Here is a 25,149-nt window from a genome sequence, read left to right as displayed (position 1 = left end):
ACAAGTCTGAAAGAATACTCGGGAGTCTGATCATTTGACAAGAAATCACAAAGCAGGACTGAGGAGGTGGGAGAATTTCTAGTCTCGGAAGTGTGTGATGTATCAGTAAGTTTAATTTTATTTCATGTTTGAAAGATTTATTTTGTATTTGGGCTTCCAAATAGCAAATTGGAAACAATTCTGACTTGGAAATCTAAGAATCTTCTCTACTTTTACTTTTTTAGCTAACAGTTATCTAGTAATAATAATGTTCTGTCTCAGAAAACCATGTTAATAATTTTATATTTGGGGTTTTAAAATTTTAATGTTGGATTAATTGAAAATTTAATCTAATGTTGTATTTCAATTGGGAAGTTTTATGTGAGAATCAGATCATAGTAGATGGGAGGAAAAACAGAAATAAGATGAGGAAAAAAGCAATTTCTCATCCTCATTTAATACTTTGGAATGTATAATGTTGCTATAAGTTATGCTATAAATTGATACATTAAAAAGAAAGAAAATACTTAAGTTATAGAGGAAGCACTGAATTTTAATATCCCTTTTTGATGTCAGTAAATATGACTAAAACTCAGAAACATGAGTGAGAATTTTAATGTCCTTGGAGAAATGCTTTGCCTTAAGAAATAATACAGGCAACATAAAACAATTTCTATTTAAGCATATAATAGAGAGTAGCAAATAAGTGACTATAAGACTTTTTGTATTTTGCTGGATGTGAAAGTAATTTTAAGTAAGTAATTCTAAACAATTTTTAGTTCCCACTATCATATCTGAGATATTCTGTATTTTGGACTGTTTGTGCCATTGTCAGACATTAATTCTTCATCTACTGTATGAAGTGAATGAGAAAAAACTATCAAAACAATGAGGATATTTTCTAATAAACTTTTCTAATAGCAATGATTAAGGTTGAACCTTTTATTTTGTCAACAGTAACTGGATATTTATTTATGAAATTCAATTAAACATGAGTGGATTTCTAGATCATAATTGCTCTAATAAAGTTATCCATTTACAATCTTTCAAAATGGTCCCCTTTCTACCTTGCTTACATTATAACCATAATTAAGTGTTGGTTTGCTAAATTACAAACTAACAAAACAAAACTTTTTTGGTCTTTTTTTCTTTTTTCTTTCTCTTTTTTTATTCAATTGGTCCTATTTATAGAACTGGTACACATTAAGATTTACTTCAAAAATAAGTTATAACAGAAGTAGATTATTAATATATCTTAATATCATTATTTAAACATTTTCAGTCTAGAGGAAAAAGTTGATGTCATTCCAACAAAAACAGTTCAGTGAAACTCATTTTTAATCTTGATTTCATTAATATTTTGGCATTTATTTAATGGCTATTATTTGCCAGAAAGCATTCTTGGTATCATAAAGCATAAAGTTTGAATGAAATTTTTATTAAGATTAAATATCAGAAAGAATAATAAAGTGGATTTGGTCAAATGTTCTATATGAGTATATAGAAATACTGTAATAAAATCCCTTTGTATAATTAACACACACGATTTTTAAAATGTTGCCAGGCACAGTTATGTAAACCTGTAAACCTAGCTATTTGGGAAGCAGAAATGGGGGAATCTCAGTATGAGGCTAGCCTATGAACTAGGCATAAAAAATGTTCCTAAGACTCCATCTCAACCAAGGCCTAGGCACAAGTGACCTCAACCTGGTATTCCTGCTATAGAGGAAGCACAATGGATGGGTGCAGAGACAAAAACCTGCCAAGCCGCTAAACTCAGGGTAGAACAATCATTGCCCAGATTGACCTGGACATAAAGTGAGACTCTACTTCAAAAATAATCCAGGCAAAAAGGAGCTGAAGCCATGCCTCAAGTGGTAGAATGCCTGCCAAGCATGGGTGAGGACCGAGTTGAATCCTCAGTACTGTATAAATAAATTAAATAGATAAGTAAGAAAGAAGAGGTGTGACTCAAATCATAGAATGTCAGCCTTGAGGGAAAAGGCCAAGAGCATGAGGTCCTGAGCACAAGCCTTAGTGCCAACACAAAAACAAACAAATAAGTTCCTATTAGATTATATAATTCTCTAGTATAGTAAAGGCAAGATAAATCCACCTTCAAGTTTAAGAAAACAAGTGATAGTGACACTGAAGGAGAGAAACTGGTAAAATAATCAAAAGGTTAAGAAGCTACTTAGATTTTTACCTTCCTGCTAACTCCCATTTACAAGAGTTTCAAAATTGTCCCCTCTACACTCAAAATTTCAAAGTCTCGTTCTCTGTTCAGATAACCCATATGGAGCTGGACACGGGTGGCTCACATCTGTTATCCTAGCTACTCACGGGCTGGCTGAGGGCTAAGAATCACAGTTTGAAGCCAATCCAAGGAAAGAAAGTCACTGAGACTCTCATCTCCAGTTAACTACCAAAAAGCTAGCAGTGGATCTGTGACTCGAGTGGTAGAGCTCTAGTCTTGAGCAAAAATTGCTCAGGAACAGTGCCTGGTCCCGCGTTCAAGCCCCATGACAGCACACAAACAAACAAAAATTAATAGATAACTGTTATGCCAACTATTTAATACTTTGTGGCATTTTATTGGCTTTGTGGCTCAGAAGGAATGGATGTAGGAAGTGCAGGAAAGCCTTCTCTAATCTATCAGTCAACGCCTGAGAGCTTTCTCTGCTTTGAAACATAAATAGATCTTTATTTTGTTGTTACCAGTGAGTGACGTGAAGAAAATGTATCTATTTCTTCATTGTACATGCCATTATTCAATATGATGCTTACCACATTTGTGAATTGAATCACTTAATTGTTTCAATTTATTAAGGACCAACTCACTTCTAATCAAAATCTCATCAGTTCCTGGTCATCTAGGTCATCTGTGTTTAACTCCAGTTTTACAAACTGTTAGACAGAAATATTTTACTTTTCTAGTAAGTGTAAATATATTTTTAGTATTTAATTCTCATTTGTATCCCTAAAAATGAATAATTATAAAATAGATTCTTAAGATGATCTTATTCTTACACTAACGTTCTGAGTAACTTTACAATTCTCTTTGTTTCGCACGGAAATTCTAGTCTCTCCCTGTAATAATACCTATCAGTGGATTTTAATTCATTTCCCACAGAGGTTGTTAAAGTCAAGTTTTGGTTTTATAATAGTATGAATTAAAGGGTTCTGTCAAATAAAATCATATCAATATAGAAAACAAAGTCTAATAATTCTCATTTGGAGACCAAATTTATCATTTCAGTGAGAGGCTTCTCTTGTCTTTCATTAAAAACTTAATTAAAGCTTTATGAGAACATATACACATTTACAGATGTATGCATATATATAACATGTATATTATATATGCATTCACAATTTTGCTTATGCATCCTGGAGCTTGAACTTGGGGCCTGGGCACTGTTCTTGTGCTGTTTTTTACTCAAGTCTAAAACACTTGAGCCTCTTCTACCTTTTTGATGCTTACTTGGACACGAGAATCACATGGACTTTCCTTCTCAGAGTGTCTTTGTACTGCAATCTTCACATCTCAGTCTCCTGAGTAGCTAGGATTGCAGGTGTGAGCCACCTGTACCCACCTACATTCATATTTTTAATCATGTAAGGAGTTTTAGATAAGATTTGAAACACAAACAGATTTCTATTAATTTATAATTAGATACATTTCTAGAAAAAGACCATAAGGATCTTCAAATGCATTCTATTTTAAAATTTTTCCCAACACATACTGAAGTCAGTATTGCTTGTGTAATATATTTGAAGCATTATTGCCAATAATAGGCATCTTTTTATATATTTAAGATCATTCACTTAAGAGAATTAGTCATATATGGGTACTTGTGGTTTATGTTCTGTGATCCTAGAGACTCAGAAGGCTAGATTTGAAGATTGCCGTTAAAAGCCAACCTGGAGGCATAGAAGTCCATTGTGTATATATACCACATTTTCTTGATCCATTAATCTACTGAGGGACATCTGGGTTGCTTCCAGATCTTAGCTATGGTAAATAAGGTTGCAATAAACATAGTCGTGCTGGTAGCTTTAGCATGGTCTTGTTTGTGAACATTTGGGTAAATGCCCAAAAGTGGGATTGCTGGGTCACAGGGGAGCTCTATGTGGAGTCTTTTGAGGACCTCCATACTGCTTTCCAAAGTGGTTGAAAAAGTTTACACTCCCACCAACAATGCAGTAAGGTTCCCTTCTGTCCACATCCCCTCCAGCATCTATTGTTGTTAGAATTCTTGATTTTAGCCATTCTAACTAGAGTGAGGTGGTATCTCAATGTTGTTTTGATTTGCATTTCTTTTATGGCTAGGGAGGTTGAGCATTTCTTCATGTGTCTATTGGCCATCCTTCTTTCCTCCTCAGAGAAGTTTCTCTTTAAGTCTTTAGCCCACTTATTTATTGGGCAGTTGTTTCTTTGAAGATTTGTTGTTGGGGGATTTAATTTTTTGAGTTCCAAGTATATTTTAGATATGAGACCCTTGTCCGTTGTATGGCTAGTGAAGATCTTCTCCCAATCCGTGGGCTTTCTATTGATCTTGGTAGCTATGTCCTTTGCCATGCAGAAGCTCTGCAATTTCATGCAATCCCATTTGTCCAACCTTCCTTTGATTTGTTGTGTTTCAGGGTCTCTGTCATTATGTTGAAAACGAACTTTACAACTTTGGTAGTGGGGGGAGGAGGGTTGGGTGGGGGGGAGGGCTGGGGGAAGATTAGATGGGATGGGGAAACAAAGGAGGAGGCTACAATGTTTGATAAGAAATGTACTCATTATCTTGCCCATGTAATTGTAACCCCTCTGTACAGTATTTTCACAATAAAAAAAAAGAGTGGAGAGTGCTAGCCTTGAGCAAAAGAAGCTCAGGGACAGTGCCCAGGCCCTGAGTTCAAGCCCCAGTATCAGCGCATGAGAGAGACAGAGACAGAGAGAGACAGAGAGATAGAGAGAGAGGACCAATCATGAGACTCCTTAAGCATATGTCCACCTCTCAATCAATAAGATTAGACATACACTGTAGGGGAGAAAGAAAGGAGCCCCCCCTCTGTACACACACACACACACACACACACACACACATACACACACACGTCCAAGAGAGAAACTGTGGACATGGGTGGACACCTGGCACTGGAACATCTTGCACAAGGAATCATTCTCATTCATCCTTTCACTGTTTCTTTTGATTACGAATAAACCTACTCTGCTTAAGAAAAAAAATAACTATTGCCTAAAGGTAAATTCTTTTCTGTGCATTTTCAAAATTTCTGAAACACTGCCTTAATATTTAAAAAGTACTCTACAGCCTACAACTTTCATTAGCTATATTCTACAATCTCCCTAGTAAATTAAAATATAATTCTTCCCTCAGCAATATGATTCACTATGGCCATCTTAAATAAAGGTCATTTATCTCCTCATATTCTAGGACACTTCATGGTTAGGAGTTTAGTTGGGCTTATGAAATTGTCTTGTTTCTTTAAGGTTCACATAGTTCCATTTTCCACCTTCTTGCTTCCTTCAGGTCTATCCTTACAACTCCCATGAGAATGCCCGTTTTCAATCACTGTCTTTTGCACTTCTCTATCTCCTTTTTTACATCACATCCCACGTTTACCCCAGGTAACATCAGTGTGTTCGTGATAGATGTTGAATTCCCTAGTTATTTATTTCCTTGATATTCTCATCTGTGTGATTTTCTCTTCAAATACTACTCTCCTGTCCACACCCTGGATTTGTCATTGCAGGGTTATGATTCTATATGAATCATAACTTTATACTTCTACTACTATTCTAAACTTCCTCCTTAAAATCTTTCTTCTAATTCATCAGGGTTCTCAAACATATATTTAATATTGCAATTTTGTGGGGGGGAGGGTTTGAGACAAAGTCTCATTTGTGTAACCTAAGCTGGTCTTGAACTCATAATAGAGCCTGCTAGCCTTTCAAGTACTGAGATTGAAGGCATGGGCCAACAAGCAGGCCAAATCTTGTTTTACATTGTATTCTGGTTTTGGTTTATTTGTTTTATCTGAGACAGGCCAATCTAGAACTTGTGATCTACCTAGCTGTACCTTCTGAGTGCTGGAATTATACTTTTGGACCCCCACACCTGTCTAAATGAATATTTTAGCAATACCTTTGCCCTTTATCTTTTCTAGGGGAAATAGAATTATGTGAAACATGGGGTGCCTCTTCTAGTACTACCATACAATTTTTTTTTTTTTGGCGGGTCGTAGGGCCTGGGCATTGTCCCTCAGCAGTTCAGCTCAAGGCTAGCACTCTACCACAGCACCACTTCTGGCTTTTTTGCATATGTGGTGCTGAGGAATCGAACCCAGGGCCTCATGCATGCAAGGTAAGCACTCTAGCACTGAGCCACCCTCCAACAACCACCAGACAAGTATATAAAGAATTTACCCATTCCACTCTGGTATCTGTATACCACCATTGCCTATTTTCTTTTTCTTTTCTTTTTTTTATTGTCAAGGTAATGTACAGAGGGGTTGCAGTAACGTAAGTAATGTAATAAGTACATTTCTTGTCAAACTTGTTACACTTTCCTTCATTTTTCTCCTTCTTTCCCTTTCCCCCCATCGTTCCCCAAGTTGTACATATCATTTCCAACATATTGTCTTGTGATTGTCGTTGTTGCATTGGTTCCCTGCTTGTCCTTTGTCTCACCATTCTATTGTTCTACTTCCCTTCCCTAATTCAGATAAATGTATATTCAATACCCAGGGTACCATAATCAAATACAGTGACCTCAGGGGATAAACCATAGGGGGAAAAACACACAAAAGAAACAAGGAATCACACAGTACATTAAAAACAACAAAGAAAAACCTCTTCTGTCCTTGTTTTGGAGTTCATTTCATTTAGCATCATCTCATATGGTCATATGTATATAGCTATTGAGCTATTCTGCTCATCTACTAAGATTATCCTAGATGTATACTAATTATTGCAAATAAGGGAAACCATGGGACCTATATTTCTTCGGGTCTGGCTTATTGCACTTAATATGATTTTTTCTAAGTCTTTCCATTTCCTTACAAATAGGGTAGTGTTATTCTTTCTGATGGAAACATAAAATTTCATTTATATATATATATTTACATCACATTTTCTCAATCCTTTCACTTACTGAGGGGCATCTGGGTTGGTTCTATATCTTAGCTATGGTGAATAATGCAGCAATAAACATATTTGTCTGGTAGCTTTAGTATGGCCTTATTTGTGATCATTTGGACCATTTTCTACAATAACAGTTCTAACTTCTCCAGCTTCCCCAAATTTCCCATTCTTATCATCTGCCTTCTCATCTTCTATTTTTGTTGTTGTTGGTGGTGGTGGTGGTCAAAGGGCTTGAACTCTGGGCCTGGGCCCTGTCCCTCAAGGCAAGTCGAGTGCTCTACCACTTGAGCCACAGCACCACTTCCAGTTTTTCTGAGTGTTTTGTTGGAGATAAGAGTCTCACAGACTTTTGTGCCTGGGCTGGCTTTAAACCGTGATCCTCAGATCTCAGCCTGCTGAGTAGCTAGGATTACAGGCATGAGCCACAGGAGCCTGGCTCTCATCTTCTATTAATTAACAAAAACAAAATGTTTGATTAGATGAGAATTTCTTTAACTTCCTCATATCAAAGCAACAAATCTACCCACATCCATCCACATTCTCAAGCAGATGTGTAGTTGTCCAAGTCCCTCCATATAACAGGTTGAACCATGTGACCTTATCAATCAATATATAAACACTTTTTACCTATATGAAAAATGGATTTATATGAGTGAAAGTAATAGTTTTTGTAATGATTGTTCAAACACGTTCTATACTCAACTCCCCTCACAAAGTCAGAATATTTACTGAGTAGCTTTTACAATTGTAAAACTATCAAAATAGCCTGGGTGCTCGTGCCTGTAATCCTAGCTACTCAAGATGCTGAGAGCCAAGGATCTTGGCGACTTGGACTCCTATTCAGCTACCTAAGAACAGACTTAATAACTCTTCATACCTAAATGCTTTAGCTTCCTCAAGAGAAATGATTATATCCTAGCCTTTGCCTCCTTTCAGGCACCTAGAAAGTCATAGGTCAGTCCATGTCTTCACTCTCTTGAGGCATGCATCCTGTGACCCAATGTGCTTTTTTACTGTCTGATGGACAGCTCCCCAGTAAGCCCTTAGTTCCCATGGCAACTCCACCTACTAGTAATGCTCTTAGTTGTAGTTAAGTACTACTTTTATACATCTTGAAGTTTTTCCAGAGTTGCTAGACCTTGTATAGAAATAATAAAATTCGATCTCACAGTGTGCTTCTTCTCTGTAAAATGTATTCTTTATCCTTAAGTTCTGTTTTTTTAATACATGCCATCGTCATGGGTGCAGTAATCCTGCATTAAAATCTATACTACATAGAGGAAATATTGATAACAGAAGACACTAAGATATATTGAACACAGCATTATTTCAAGTTCTTAGAGAAATCTCTCTAGCCTCAGTACCCTGCATTGAAAAATGGGCATAAAATTTCTTTTTATTTATTTATTTTAACTTTGTATTGGGAAAATACTGTACAGAGGGGTTACAATTACATGGGCAAGGTAATGAGTACATTTCTTATCGAGCAGAAGAAACTCACATAGATGTTGGGTAAATCTCATTAAGGAACATATGCATTTAAAACTGTAGAGTTCTATATAAGTGAAAGCTATTAATTATCAGAGTAACTTTATTTTACTCTTTGTTTTCTAAATCCTCCATGAAAACAATGGTACAACCTTGAGTTAGAGACTGCTCTAAAAATCACTCTTAATAAGCTTTTTTAAAAAAGCAACAGAAAATGCATTAAACACAGGTAGAAAGAGCCTCAAGAAGTAAGGTAGCCTACCTGATATATCCAAATGACATTTGTATTTAGTTAAAGGAATATAATGGAGAGTATATTACAGTAAAGTATTTTCTAGGGAAGTTTGAAAGTGGGAGAAGAGAATTTTGTAGCCAGAGATCCTTTGATTAAAAAGATCATCAGAAAAAAACGATAATCAGGAACTTCCTAATGGGAATGACTTCTATGTGGGGTTCAACTGTCTTGATGAAGGAGATATCAACTGCTTACATTTTTAATAGCTTCATTTTGTTCTGCAAGATCATATTGTTGAACTCAATATGATACTGCTAACATTGATTGAGTACTTCTTCTACCTTTATTTTTCAAAATAATAATGTAGAGGTTGTCTCAGTTTTACAGACTAAGCAACTCAAGCTCCAATAAGTGAACTAGATCAAATAACTTTATAAAGTGTATAAGAATTCAGTCCAAATATAAACCAGGCTCTTTCTTCTACATGTACATGCTCTCAGACAGCTAGTATAGCTATTCTGACCAAATTCTGATAAAAAATAAAATGGTAAATATACTGTTCATTTTCTGTTCATCTTTATGTGATATGCACAGGATTGGCTGAAGAAGGCTAAAATATCCTGTTAAAATTCCCTTATTTTTCCTTATATATTCAAACATCTTTCTTAAATATGATAATACTCAATATATAAAATAAGATGCAGCCCAATAAATCTAATGTCTGCAGTAAGTGGTAAAATATTTTATATTTGAAATTGCAGAAGTAAATGTTAAATATCTTCAACAGAGATAGGCACACAAAATGGAAATTGCTGAGAAAGTTCATACTTACAAAATGAGAAATAGCAGTTCTGAGAAGTGACAAGCTCAATTGTAAAATGTCACAATGGATTGCCTTGTCATAACATTTACCTTAAATATTTGTAATTTTTGTCAAAACAAGAGAACTCTAAAGCAGAATTGTCAAAACTAGTGGAGAAGAATTGTTCTGGGCAATTGTCTTCAAGAGTCTTGATCAATGGCAAATGATAATTGCTATCAGTTTTTAATTGTCTCAATAATCTAAAATTTCCTTCAAGGTAATGTTTCTCACAGAAAAATAAGTAAATTTACATTGGTTTATAAATCATTGAAAAATAAATAGTACTCACTGACCTTCCTTATCCCCTTCTGAACTCTTACTACTAAAAAAAGTTATTTTAAACACATTTTAACTGTAGTATGACTCAACTTTCCAGTTACAAAACATTTTGTCTTTCATATTTACATAATGTGGGTTTATGAAAGCAAGACTTACGACATATCAGAGCACAAAGAAATACAAAACAAAAAAGAAGCCTCATTTTATCTCTTAGATAACTTTTAATATTTGTGCCTTAATCACCAATTTTATGAAAGTCTCATTGTATCTGCTGGTAAAATGAGATTGATTATCAGTATCACTAATAAGACAAGTCATGATGAATTACAAGCCCATCATCTACTAATATATGACAACTTTCTTCCTGCATTATTCTTTCTTCCTTAGTCAATGAAACAATATCCTAAAAGAGATGAGCTACCTATTTTATTTTATATTTTCCTACATCTTAATATCTTTGGCCAATAATTGATTTTCTTGAGGATATTCCAGAATTCAGTTAGCACAAAATGACTGCTTCTGAAATTGGATTGTCCAATAGAGTTTGCTAGACCTTCTCCCAAGCTTGGAATGTATAGAAAAAAAATATCTATGCTAGAAAAAAATCTATGGGAGGAGGATAAATAGAGCTTTGCTGTACTCACAGGTGTTCTCCATAACAGCAGGAGCCTGTGTTGAGAATCATTTCAGATTCCAAAGTACTGGACAGCAGCTCCCACATCCAGGGCTTTCATGAGCAACACCACCAACCATCCAGCAACCCCTTCCACCAAGTAGAAACCTTTTGGTGGAGGTTTATCCTTTCTCAGCTGCTTTGGAATAATCAGATTTCCTGAGCAATAACAGTAATAATCTGAAGTCTTTACTGAGTTTCAGTTACTGTTCTAAGTGTTCTTTTCATGTGCAGCATTAATTCATTTAGTATTTGTAATAATCCCACAAGGTGAGTATTATTATTCCCACTATACTGATAAGGAGTCAAGGCACACAGAAGTGACTGCCTAAGATCCAGCAAGGAGGACTCGGTATAAGAACGTGATTTTCTTTTGTTTCTTTAGTACGTTCTTCGCCCTATGGAATATTCCCTGTTGTCACTGTATTTGATTGTGGTACCCTGCATCTTGTATATACATTTATCTAATTTGGGGAGGGGAAGGGAAAGGTAAAGAACAAAATGCTGAAACAAGGACAGAGGATGACCCATTGCAACAAGAAGACTCACAAGACACTATGTTGAAAATGAATTTTACAACTTTGGGAGGCTGGGAGAGGAAGGAATGGAGGAGGTGAGGGAGGGAAGGGATGGTAGGAGATAAACAAAGGAAGAGGTAACAATGCTTGAAAAGAAATGTACTCATTACCTTACTTATGTCACTGTAACCCCTCTATACAGCATCTTTACAATCAAATACATTTAAAAAAAAAGAATTCAGGTAGGACACCTGTAGAGCCTGAACCTTGAACCACCATGTTCAACAACCTCTTTGAGAACCTTCTCACTATTGTAGTCACTGTTGTGACTGAAAGAAACCCCATTGTTCTTCATCTCTGAGTCACTGAGTGAGTTTCTGTCAGAGAACATGCTGATTCCCAGGATTAAAGGACACATACACACAAAACCTCAAATGCTAAGATATCTATCCAAGGGAAAAGAACCTAAGATATTCTTTGGAAAAAGACTGTAACGTCAAAAGAAAATGTTCTGCAAAGATTTGTTTCAACGAGATAATATAGTTTATGAACTTTCAGGGAGGGAGGAAAGTGAGAACGCTGTTTGAAAACCATGCTTTGATTGTTTGTGAAGACTTTTTCTGGACTGATATGATGAATGGGTGGTTTCTGTCACTGCTCACATTCATGGTCATATGGATAGGAGAAGCGAGGGGGAAAGAAGACAAGAAAGAAAAAGCCTGATCCTTTCGAGAGTTTTAAGAATAAAATCTGTGATTGTATATTAATTCCTTTTATCACTTGTCTCCTTCTCCTGTCATGGATGAAGTTCATCCCCAAGTCAACTTTCTGGTTTTGTTTTGCAAATGGTCTATGACACATTGTTTTTGCAGATAAATATTTACCAACTATGTATGAGGTACATGCTTCTACCTGTCTAGAACAGCCACTGAAATCAGGCACTCTTTATGTTAAAACGAGGTTAGTACAAAAGCAGATAGGAAGAAAAATATTTTATTAAAAAATAATCTAGAGCAGGGAGGGCGGCTCAGTGGTAGAGTGCTTGCCTTGCATGCATGAAGCTCTGGGTTCAATTCTTCAGCACCACATAATCAGAAAAGGCCAGAAGTGGTGCTGTGGCTCAAGTGGTAGAGTGCTAGTCTTGAGCTGAAGAGCTGAGGGACAGTGCCCAGGCCCAGAGTTCAGGCCCCACGCCCAACAAAAAAGAAAAAGAAAAAAAATCTAGGCCCAGTGTGGTAGCACATATCCATAATGCTAGCTACTAGAGGAATGGAAACAGGAGGGCCTTGAGCCCCTACTGAAAAACCAATTCAAAGGAAAAGAAGAGGTGTGGCTCTAGTGTGAGAGTGCTTGCTTGGAAACACTAAAAGGAGCAAGGGAGAGGAGAGGCAAGGAAAGAAGGAGGGAGGGAAAGGAAAGAATGTATACTTCGAAAAGGAATATGTGCTTTGAAGTGTATCTACATGGCTTAGGAAATCTACTCACACAATTTCTCACTTATGAAATACTCCTAAGACATCACTCAGTCACAATAATGCTTCTTACGTTAGAAATGGAATGATTCAAAAAGTAAGCACATCATTTTTCAATGAGAATTTTGTTACAAAACAAGCTCCATTTTATGAATGATGATTTAGGTAGGAAGACAGTGAAATGATACATCCAGCATCCTTAAGCTTAAAAACTTTTCAGTCAATTCCTTCAGAAAAGGAATCATTAGTCCTCTGAAAGTCTCCTAGCAATTTTCTGTACCTCTGCTAGTTATTTGTGTACAATTACACAAAAACAACAGCTAGTGTTCAATTTGTTTCTAATATACATTTTGTCTCTCCAAGGCCAGCTCTCCTGGGTGGTAGAACAAATACATTGAAGCCATGGATGATTGCACTCATTGTTACAGCTGTTGTTTTGGCTCTAGCAATAATCATTGGTCTCCTTATTTATTTTTTAGCATATGGTAAGTTTGTGTTTTATTTATTATTTTTGGAAATTTGATGACCCTTTCAATTTCTTTCAAAATCTTCAAATTATTCCATGCTTCATTTGGGAAATAATAATCCTTTATACATAAAAATTATTGTTAGCATTTAAAAATCTAGTGTGGTTTGTATAATATTACCTTTTGAACAAAGCAAAAACTTCACATGCTAAAATACTTTGTGATATAATATTACCCAATACACTGGCTGTAAAGTATTTTGGTGAAATCATACCTACAGTATTTGCAACAAGAGGGTTTTATTACGCTATTTCCTTTTAGGCACACAGTGTACACTGAATCAATTATCTTCTCCAACATATTCCTATTGCTTCCGTCCCTCCTCCTCATTTTACAGACAGCATTTGTTGGGTTTCATTATATTATATTCATATAGTAGATATGAATATAGGTAAATATATTGTACATATATGTGTATGTGATCCTCCCTCTGACCCCTTTTACATTCATGAACTGTTTCCATGACTAGCATCATCATCATCATCATTCTAAGCTCTATAATCCATAAATAAGAAAGAACATGAATTGTATTTGGCTTTTGAGCTTGGCTTTTCTCACTCAAAATGATGATTTCCCTAGCCACCTATTTTCATGAAAATGATGTAACTTCGTTCTTCTTCATGATTAATAAATAGTCTATGAAGATATATGTATCCCATAGATTTTTGAGTTGTTGAGTACCTTGGTGGATTCCACAGTTTGAACAGACTTGCAGTAAAAATGGCTATGTATGTTATCTCTTGCTACTAAGTTACTTACATTCAGATATATACTCAAGAATGGTATGTTGAGGTCATAATATAGGTAACTTTAAAAATGGTTTTTTTGAGGATCCCTCAAATTAATTTTTGGAGTAGTTACCTTCTCACCAGTGGTAGTTTCTTTTTTTCTAACATGTTTGTTTTTTATGTTCTCTGTTTCATATATTTACACAAGTTTCATACATTAGAGAGAAAACAGTGGCTTCTATTTTTCCTTCCAGATCAGAGGTCTCACTATTACCAAGCTTCTTTCCAGATCCCCAGTATGGAATATGATCCTGAGTTTTCTGTAGAACACTCAAGAGCTAGTTATGCCTTGAAAGAAAAAATTAACACTGAGGTAAGTCAGAGCTTTCCTCGCATCATTCCGACTCAGGAAATTCTGATCAGCCCAGGTGTCGAGGGGAATGGCAGAGTACTTTGATATAGGAAGCAACATATTTAATTAGAGACATCTCAGCATGTGGAGTCAGAAACATCTAAATACATATTCCAATTTTGTGGGTGGTAATAACTAAGTTGAGAATATGTCCACTTACATCCATGTTAAGCTTCCCAGATAAAATATGCAATGCACATGTAAATTTTAATTTCATATTCTATTATAAGAATGATTTCATAACAAGAGGGTTATTATACCTAAATGAGCTTTTCAGGGATAACTACTAACAAGCATTAAATAATATATATCATAGAAAGTTTTCACGTAAGTACTTTGTGACATATTGAAATATATATAATTCATACTTAACAAAATTGTATTTTTTTCTTTTCTCAGATAGATCAGATATTTCAAAGATCCATTTTAAGCCAACATTACATCAAGTCTCATGTTGTCAACTTTAGGTAATTCTAATTAATTCATATAATAAAATACCATAAATTATAACATATAATACATTAATGTACATAATTATTTATACAATTATTTTATATAATGCAGCCACACAATAAATTTATATGACTTTATATAATTATTTTATATTGTAGTCTTACATTAATATTTTCCTGAATGGAGTGTTTATAATAGAATATTTATAAGTAATAATGTAATATTACTAGGTGTCATTTTATAGTACTTAGCATGTCAATTGAAGATTCTTACTATCACATATAAAAGGTACACATATAAACTCATGACCAGAACTATTTATTTATTTTAAACCCAAATTCTACATTTGTCAGATACTTTCCCTTCCTTGATTATGATGGAATTTTATAAGCAAGGAATGATTCAAATATAACACCAAGGTGGTACATCCAGAGGGGAAAAGTCATGCCAATAAAATACCTATGTTGCATTTTTAAAGCTATATGTAATATTTAGTGTAATGATTACTGTGACTATGATCTCACTCAGTTTGGTGTTTTTGATTTTTCAGGCCAACTAATAGAGGTTTGAAAACAGATGTATTGTTTCTATTTCAAACTCCATCTGTCAAAGCAGACACTATTAAATGGCAAGCTGATAATATTTTGCATGAGAATTTGAAATCGAACAACAGCTTCTTGAAGACAGATATTTCATTACCTCATCTTAGAGGCAAGAAATGTTATTTCTTAATGATTTTTAACATTCTTCATAAGAAAGAAAACTCTCACCACAAAATGAAATCACTTTTCAGTTGTAAAGATTATAGTAACTTGAAGATGGACAAGTCATCATACAATCAACATCAAAGCTTTTTTCCTTTGGCTAGCATAATAATAATTATGAAACATGAATGGTATGGCTAGCAAAATACACTAGGATTTCTTTCCTTTTATAAAAGTTATTTTATTATATGAAGTAATTGTGTAACTAACTTATTAATTTGTTGTATAAAGTATTAGCGAACTTAAAAAAATCATATCTTATGGGCATGGTATTGTACATTTTAGCAGTTGCATCAATTATCAATGATTTTTGTTTTATTTTTTCCAGAAATGCATGGAACACAAGCAAAGCACATTCTGAATAGCTGTGAGTTAACGGATATCACTGAGATGACCATAAACCAAAGAATAATACTACAAAGCATTCGACCTTTCTCTATTCCCATGTTTAGTGTTTCCTAAACATTAAATTATTATCTAAATAAATATGTTGTTTTAATCTTTCAAACAGGAAACCATTATTGCTAGCTGGGAATATTTACATGAATTCCTTGGACAATTTTTCTCTTCCCCACAGAAAGTTTCATTAGTGACTTCTTTTACCATATCTGTGTATTTTTGTTTTTAATTTACTTTTCTCGTAGGGTTGTGTGTACAGTCCTGGGACTTGAGCTCAGGACTTGGGTATTGTCACTGAGGGTTTTATTTGTTTGTTTGTCTGTTGTTTAAGGCTACCACTGTGCCACTTGAGCCATAGCTTCACTTCTGGCTGTTTGGTGGTTAGTTGGAGATAAAAGTCTCCCATACTTTCCTCTCCTGGCTGGCTTCCAACCTTGAGCTCAGATCTAGGCCTTCGGATTAGCTGGGATTATAAGCATGAGCCACTGGCTCCCTGCTCCATATTTACCTATGTTTGTCTTATTTTGTAGTAGAAAAATTGGCTCAGGGGTAAATGATATCCATTAACTCCAATATGGAAATTAATACTTGAACTATAGTAATAATGTATTTTTACTAAATTAATACATTTAAAAACAGTACAAATGATGTCTTCCTACCATACATAGTGTATGTTTAGCTCTCAAAAATGGCAAATATCACTGAGTTAAACTGCTTCACATATGAACATGAGAGACACATGAATAAAACAAAACTTAAAGGAAGTTGCTTTAAGCACACCAAAGAAAGTGTTGAATAATCTTTAAATGTTTTAATTTAATAATAGAAATACTCATATTCTATCAATATGAATAGTCATCAGTCCACTAAGTGTACTATTTATTCCAACAGACTTTTTAAAGGCAAGTGACTGTCATCAGTGTTTCTTGGTTAATGGTATGCTGACCATTCCTAGTGACAATTTATAAATGATGCAACCATTTTGCTCCTTTGTGACAGGTTGTGGTTTAGGAATGGAGTACCCACCCATGGAAAGAATTGCTGGTGGCAAAACTGCAGATCAAGCTGCCTGGCCATGGCAAGCCAGCCTTCAGATGGATGGCAGCCATTGGTGTGGTGCATCACTGATCAGCGAAGAATGGCTCCTGACTGCTGCTCACTGTTTTGACAAGTAAGTCCTGCCACCCACAAGGGTGCCAGTGCCATCTCTTTTTCTCACCTTCACATCCAGGCATGTTTATCTCTCTCATGAACATCTTCTTCATGAACATCTAGGCCTCCGAATGATTCCACTCAGGACTGTCCACAGGCCTAGATGAAGTGACAATTACTGAAGAATAATAGACATAATTAGAGAGACTGTCTTCAGCTCAAGCCAATAACACATTCGGCTGCAATCTCAATTCATTTCTTAAGTATGGATAAGCCACTGCTGTCCAAAATTGAGCCAAGTTTACCAATTTTCCTGAGCTATATTATAGATTTTTTAAAACTCCACTAACATAGCAGCCATACCTGCAATTTACCCTAAGATTTTCAGGGGTGAAGAACATTGGACCTGTGGGCAAAAGATTTCACACCCTCATATGATGCTGTATTTTTTTTAATTTAATTTAATTTTATTTGTGAACATACTGTACAGAGGAGTTACAGTTACATGGGCAGGATAATGCGTACATTTCTTACCAAGCATTGCAGCCTCCTCCTTTGTTTACCCTTCACATCCCTTCCCAGCCTCCCCCCTCCCCCCCAATCCCAATCCTTCTCCTTCCCCCCCTTCACCCCCCTCCCCCCCTCCCCCCCCCCTCCCCCGCACTAACGTTGTAAAGCTCGTTTTGGACATGACAACTTGTACTTCTCATTGCTGCAACAGGTCCACCTGTATCCTTAAACAACTGGTTTTTCACCATCTCCTCCACAAGTTATACTGACATCAAATATAGTGAAAGCAGGGGTTATACTGTGGGGGAGGGACATACAAAGCAACAAAGAGATAATCTTATAAATGTGTTAGAAACACATGCATGAAAGAAAAAAAACATTAAAATACACATCTAAGGGTTCATTTTCCTGACATCACATTATCTGACCTTTTCCGCTTGACTCATACATATACTAGATAATACAAATAAGGGAAACCATGGGACCTACGTTTCTTTGGGCCTGGCTTACTTCACTTAATATAATTTTTTCCAAGTTTTTCCATTTCCTAACAAATGGGGCAATGTCATTCTTTCTGATGGAGGCATAGAATTCCATTGTGTATATATACCACATTTATATGCTGCAATAAACATAGTTGTGCTGGTAGCTTTAGTGTGGTCTTGTTTGTAAACATTAGGGTAAATGCCCAAAAGTGGGATTGCTGGGTCATAGGGGAGCTCTATGTGAAGTCTTTTGAGGAACCTCCATACTGCTTTCCAAAGTGGTTGAACAAGTTTACATTCCCACCAACAATGAAGTAAGGTTCCTTTCTGTCCACATCCCCTCCATGATGCTGTATTTTTTATTTTCTGTATGCCTTTTGAAAATTTGATATTCATTCCCTTTGAAGAAAAAAAGAGATGTAGTAACATTAGTGAAGTATATATAAAATGGGAAAATAGCCAAGTGCTGGTGGTTCACACCTGTAATTCTAGCTACTAGGGACGCTGAGATCTGAGTATCATGATTAAAGCCATCCTGGACAGGAAAGTCCACGAGACTCTTCAGTTCATTACCACACAAAAAAATTAGAACAGAAACTGTGACTCAAGTGGTAGAGTGCTAGCCTTGAAAAACAAAAAGAGCTCAGAGACCAGTACTCAGGCCCTGAATTCAAGCCTTACAACTGGCACACACACAAAAAAAGCGTGAGGGAAATATATTAGATAAAATGCTCTGTGGAAAAGAAGCATAAAAGAATGTATTTGAAATGGCTCCATTTTTCTTAGTGTCTCCCTTTTTATTTTTCTATCTCTCTCCATAGCTACACACATGTAAATATACACAAATATACATATGAACATATATAAATATATAATTGCATGGTTATGGGCATGTATGAGTACACAATGAAAATATGCAGGTAAATATGTCTCATGTTTTTCTTCAATGAATCTGTATTATGGCAATATTGTATGATTTTAAAAATACAAACTTACCTCGAGGAGAATAATTGAAGCCACCTTACAGTGGAGGGGGTTGGTTACCTACTAGACAAAAGAAAAATTGCTCTAGGAAGGAAGTTTTGAATAATCACTTTTAAAAATTTGCCCTTCTCCCATATTTATGTTCCGCACCCATTCAGATTTCTGGGCAACTTAAAAATCAGAATGACCCCATTGTGCTCTTTTTACTCTATGATCAGTTCCAAAAACCCGAAACTATGGACAGTCAGTTTTGGAACAACCCTCAGACCTCCGCTGATGAGCAGAAGAGTGGAGTCAATTATTATTCATGAGAACTATGCCGCCCACGAGCATGATGATGACATCGCTGTGGTGAGACTCTCCACGCCTGTATTCTTCTCTGAAGATGTGCATAGAGTCTGCCTCCCAGAGGCTACTTTGGAAGTCTTGCCTAAGAGCAAAGTGTTTGTCACTGGATGGGGAGCAACAAAGGTCAATGGTAAGTGTCTCAGAAAAACAATAGAGCAAAAAGGGTAGACTCAACCTCTTTCCAAATGGAGATACACAACAAAATTGAAAAACAGATATATAGATATAGATATATATATAATGAGAAGAAATACTAATATCTTACAATAGATACAGAAAAAGCAAACATAAAACCAGGTATGATGAATTATGAAAACTGTATTAACTATTACTAGTACATAATACCTATATTTGTTTCCATTTGTTTTTATTTTTAATTTTTGCCAGTCATGTGGCTTGAACTCTGGATCTGGGCACTGTCCCTCAGCTCTTCTGTTCAAGGCTAGTGCTCTACCACTTGGGCCACAGCGCCACTTATTTGTTTCCAGTTATATAGACTATTTTAGAACCTTGATAACTTTTTCTTTAAGAAATACTTAAAGCTTATCATTTCACTTGATGTGACTTGCAAGTACTAAGAATGTCAGGCTGCTGAGATGTGTTATGCAGCTAAACAGAAATAGCCATACATAAGGAATTGGGATGGGGTACCTCTCATTCATGTATTTATGAAGCTGTTCTTGAGCCTGATACTTTATAAAGTTCACAGCAATTTCATCTTACTCCACTTTATAATTCACAATAAGCTGAAAGAGTAGACTTTTAAATATTGATAGGAATTCTCAGCGTCTACATTCTCAGTTAGACTTTTTACATATGGTTTGTTCTACCTTCAGATTCCTAATTTTTATTCTTTGCTCTGAATCTGAATTGATATCTTACATGTGGACTTACTCAAAGCACCTTTTTGATCAGTCTTTATCAGTGGATAATTATAGAAATGCACTTCTTTCCAAATGTACTTGAAAAAAGTTTAAATTTTAATTGTAGAAGTGATGTACACAGGGGTTACATGTCACATAAATCAGGTAATAAGTACATTTCTTTTTGAACAGTGTCACCTCTTACTTGAAAATTTGACATTGGGTCCACTGTCATTTTTTTTTTAGTAGTAGTACCAGAATCAGAACTCAGGGCTTTCATACTTGCTTGGTTTGCTTGCTCAGCTAATACTCTATTAGTTGTGCCATGCTTCTACCTCAGCTTTATGCTGCTCAATTTGAGGTAGAGTCTTTTGGACTTTTCTTCCCAGGCTGGCTTTGAAATGGGATCATTGAAATCTTAACCTTCTGAGTAGCTATGGTTATAGGCATAAACCACCAGTGCTCAACTTAGAGCCCAAGAGTTTTTTTTAATCAGTGTTGGCATTGTTTTATAGGAAATGGTATTAAATAAAAAATAAAATTAAACCTTTAAGTTTTAAAACCACTTCTGGTGAGAGTAGAAATGGAAAGCATTGCATTTTTTTCCTAGATTTAATTAAACACCTAGTATTAGTCTTGGCATATTTTAGATTTCATCATGAACTTTTCAAAGCACAGTAGTATGCAGGTAACTGTGTGGTGTGCTATCTACTCTAACAAGTTGTATAGTTGTATACTTTTCAAAAATAATACTGTACATAGGTAGCACTTCAAACTGAAGCCCACAAATAGATATTTGAGCATGGTTTCTGAATTTCAAAACTGAAACATGGACTACTTAGGTTTCCTTTTCTTGCCTTTCAGGATTTATTCAATTAAAAATGTTACCTGGTAGGCAAACTGAAACTTTCTGTTCTTAGAAATTCTTTCCTGAACTATTGGTAGTATAAAATATCTTGTTATATGGTAAGCACTTGCATGTTTTTGAAGTTTAGATAATGGAGCTTGAACTCAAGGCCTGGGCCTTATTCTTTTTTTTTAATTCTTTTTTCATTAATAAGTTTTTTATTGTGAAAATACTGTACAGAGGGGTTACAGTTACATGAACAAGGTAATGAGTACATTTCTTATTAAGCATTGTTGCCTCCTCCTCTGTTTTTCCCCTACCATCCCTTCTATCCTACCTCCACAACTACACTTTCCCCTCCCCCAACCCCACCTAAATTGTAAAGTTTGTTTTTTCAACATAGTGTCTTGTACATCTCATTGTTGCAATGGGTCAACCTGTATCGTATCCCTATTTAAACATTTTGTTTTTTCCCTTCCTCTCCCCAAATTATACCAACATCAAATACAGTGAAAACAGGGATTATACCGTGGGGGAGGAACATACAAAGCAACAAAATAAAATCACATGGTACATTATAAATACATTAGAAACAATAGCAAGAAAGAAAAAAACCACTTGTGTCCTTATCTTGGGGTTCATTTCACATAACTTCATCTTATCTAGTCATATGTAGATAGCTTTTGACATTTTCTACTTGTCAAAACAGACAAACATTGCAGGATGGAATAGGAGAAGCCCTGTTCTTGATCTGTTTTGCTCAAGGCTAGTGCTCTATCACTATGAGCCAAAGCTCAACTTCCAGATTTTAGGTGGTAAATTGGAGATAAGTCTCACTGCCTTTCCTGTCCCAGCTGGCTTTGAACTATGATCCTCAGATTTCAGTCTCCTGAGAAGCTAGGATTACAGGCATGAGCACCAGTGCCCAGCTACATCTGAATTTTTTTAAAATTGAGATTAAGGTATGATAAACTTTTACCCTTTAAAAGTAGCATCCTGACCAAAAAAAAAAAGTAGCATCCTATATCAACTAGCTAAAACAAAATTACAAATTACAAATAATTGTGATATAGCTGATTGTATCTTGAGAACATAAAAATCTGAATGCCTTTCTAGATAACCCAAATAGTGTATATATATATACATATATATATATATATACACACACAGATATATACAGATATATATATATATATATATACACAGATATATACATATATATATATATATATATATATATATATATATCTGAGATACTTGGACATGTAAGTACTTTCACTTGCATAAAAATCTGTGTAAAGAGAAGTTGGAGAGCAGATTCTCTCACTAAGAGTATTCATAGAAAAATGCTAGAGGAATGATCCAGGTGAATAAATTCACCATAGTCTTGATGATCTTCAAGGACTGTAGAGAAGTTAAACATATATTCTGAGCAACATAGTCTCAGGTGAGTAGATTTATCTCTCACTAATAGTATTTATAGAAAAATGCTAGAGGATTATGACCCAGATGAACAAATTCACCATAGTCTTGATGATCTTCAAGGTCTGTAGAGAAGTTAAACATATATTCTGAGCAACATAGTCTTAGGTGAGTAGATTTATCAGCTTCAAAACAGAGAACTGGGTTTCTTTATACTGAACATTCTTTACAAAACCCTGAGATACCTTAATCTCCTCTTATAAAAGCTGGTGAGGTAAAGTAATCTTAAGTCAGCTAGGGGAAGCACAGATTCTCCTAATTGTTGAGGAATACCCTGAGTTTAAATCTAGCATTTTCCTCTATTTAGCTATATAATTATGGCAAGACTCTTAGGCAGGTAAGGTCTCCCATCCTTTGGTTTCTGCAAGAACAAATAAGATTGTAGGAGTAAATGGGCTGGACATGGTACCTGTCATAGAAGTCTTCCCCCAAAATGTAACTTGTTTCCAAGCACAGTAATCTAGTACAGAAACCTATTAACTCAAGATGAATGATTTACCATTGCTCTGCCTTATGTGAGACAAAACAATTAGCTATCATAACAAGAAAGTAGAAATTCTTCACCTATTTATTTTTTTTCTTACTAAGGTCCTTTTCCCAATACTCTACGACAAGTTGAAGTAGAGATAATAAGTAATGATGTATGTAATCAAGTTAATGTATATGGTGGTGCTGTATCATCAGGTATGATATGTGCTGGATTCTTGACAGGAAAACACGATGCTTGTGAGGTAAGAATAGATGCAAATTTTTTTAAAAAATGACTGTTGAATAGGGTTGGACTTAGCCACTGGTGTTAGTCAGACTTTCATTGCTTTTGACAAAGACTTGAGAAAAACAGATGGAGGAAAGAAAAGTTTCAGTTATGCTGGCATGCTCGATCACATTTAGACTGTATAGTAAGTTTTAACATATGCCAGAGAGCATTTGGTGGAAAAGAACAACTCAGCCAAATGGTGGCCAGGTGATAGAGAGGAGGGACCAAGAAAGGGACCGAGGACCAGATATAGCTCCCAAGCACATGACTTCAGTGACTTACCTCCTCCAACTAGGCCCATGTTGAGAGGTACCCACCACCTTCAATAATGCCATCAAATCAAGCATCCATGAATGGATTAATCTATCCATTAGGTCAGAGCTTTCATGTTCAAATTATCTCTTAATGATTGGACCCACTAATTGGGAACCACATCCTCCACAAATAAAGCTTTTGGGGACATTCCCTATCTAAATCATAACACTGGCAATAGACCAATGTTACCTCACTTGATTCTGTGAAATAAATTTATGGGGGCAAAAAAAATGTAGAAAGAGGGAGTGAAGGAGTCCAAGACATATTCTTTATTTAACATTCTATTAACCCATCTGAAAATGGTCTTCAGTTGCAAAATAGAACTCTAATTGGAGACTAGGAAGTAGTAGCCAATTGAAGAACAAGAAGTAGCAACCAAGACAAAAAGCTATTCAATCAATGCTTTAAGGCACAGATAAAATCAACAGTTAGCTATGCAGTCCCTCCTAACTGAAAGCTATGATGAGATGAACCCTGCAGACATTTCCACAGCCAATAACGTTTCACTTTTCCAGTTTCTAAGGCTTTGACCTTAAAAAGTGTAGGTCCAGATCACATTATATTTCTTTAAAGCAATATGTTTATTTTGAAAAGGTACATTGAAAATACTTCTTAACCTTAGTCAAAGATACAGGACATTCTCATGATTAAGGAACCATAAGCCAGTTCATTATGACTAGGGATTCCACCTTGGTTTGAGAGAAAATTCCTTTCAGTAATAACTTGTGTACAATTGATGCAATTTCTAGGATGCCTTTCTATTAATTGGTATGAGTGGAACAAAGTGAGATTTTGATTCAATACTGGATATTATTTCTATCTAATAGAGTTAGGAAGAGCTTAATGTTAGAGATGACTCTTTACTTGAATACTGACTTCATCATTTATAAGAAAATTTGAGACTTCCTAGACTTAAGTTTAGTTTCTGGTCTCTGTTTAGACAAAGAAAAACTAAAACCTTAGCCTTAATCGCAAAAACTTCCAGATGAAGACACAGAGGAGTAAATAATTAACTCAATTATCATAGTAATACTAAGTCAAATGAATTAGTTTTACATATTTCAACTCAACATATGGATTTCTTAAACATCTAAATGGAAACTGATTCTCATTCTGACATCAATTGATCCATCACAGTGACTGTTTTGTTTTCTTCTTCTGCAGGGTGATTCTGGAGGACCTCTGGTTATTACACTTGATAGAAATATCTGGTATCTTATTGGGATAGTAAGCTGGGGTATAGGCTGTGGAAAAGAAAACAAGCCTGGACTTTATACCAGAGTGACTCATTATCGGGACTGGATTAAGTCTAAAACTAACATCTAGTGTGTCAACTACCTCCACATTCAAACTGTAGATGTCATCTGTGGTCTCCAGCAAATCATGCTTAGTGTGTGTCGCCATGTGTATTGTCAATGTCAAGTTGAAAGTGACCTTACTCCTTAAATATGAAGAAAGAAGTCT

The 25,149-nt window shown here is 35.4% G+C and overlaps 1 protein-coding gene across 1 annotated transcript; it reads left to right on the top strand.

Moving 5' to 3' along the window:
• The first annotated feature begins 63 nt into the window (after positions 1 to 63).
• LOC122106684 (transmembrane protease serine 11G-like) lies at positions 64 to 25,011 on the top strand. Its single transcript, XM_042678151.1, has 10 exons — positions 64 to 105; positions 13,023 to 13,144; positions 14,169 to 14,287; positions 14,726 to 14,793; positions 15,330 to 15,490; positions 15,872 to 15,910; positions 16,942 to 17,113; positions 19,292 to 19,551; positions 23,202 to 23,344; positions 24,850 to 25,011. Exons 1-10 carry the CDS (start codon positions 98 to 100, stop codon positions 25,009 to 25,011), a joined length of 1,254 nt encoding a protein of 417 aa, XP_042534085.1. The 5' UTR covers positions 64 to 97.
• The last annotated feature ends 138 nt before the right edge of the window (positions 25,012 to 25,149 follow it).

This window comes from Dipodomys spectabilis, unplaced genomic scaffold (genome assembly GCF_019054845.1).
Source record: "Dipodomys spectabilis isolate Male_0828 unplaced genomic scaffold, ASM1905484v1 ptg000043l, whole genome shotgun sequence".
In the NCBI taxonomy this organism is placed as follows: Eukaryota; Metazoa; Chordata; class Mammalia; order Rodentia; family Heteromyidae; genus Dipodomys; species Dipodomys spectabilis.
This window is presented reverse-complemented; position numbering and strand designations above follow the sequence as displayed.

What these genes read in the sequence shown, in the direction of transcription:
- LOC122106684 (XM_042678151.1), top strand. An exon ending in TATTTATTTTTTAGCATATG is followed by an intron (nt 13,145 to 14,168) that starts GTAAGTTTGTGT and finishes TTTTCCTTCCAG; the next exon opens with ATCAGAGGTCTCACTATTAC. An exon ending in GAAAACACGATGCTTGTGAG is followed by an intron (nt 23,345 to 24,849) that starts GTAAGAATAGAT and finishes CTTCTTCTGCAG; the next exon opens with GGTGATTCTGGAGGACCTCT.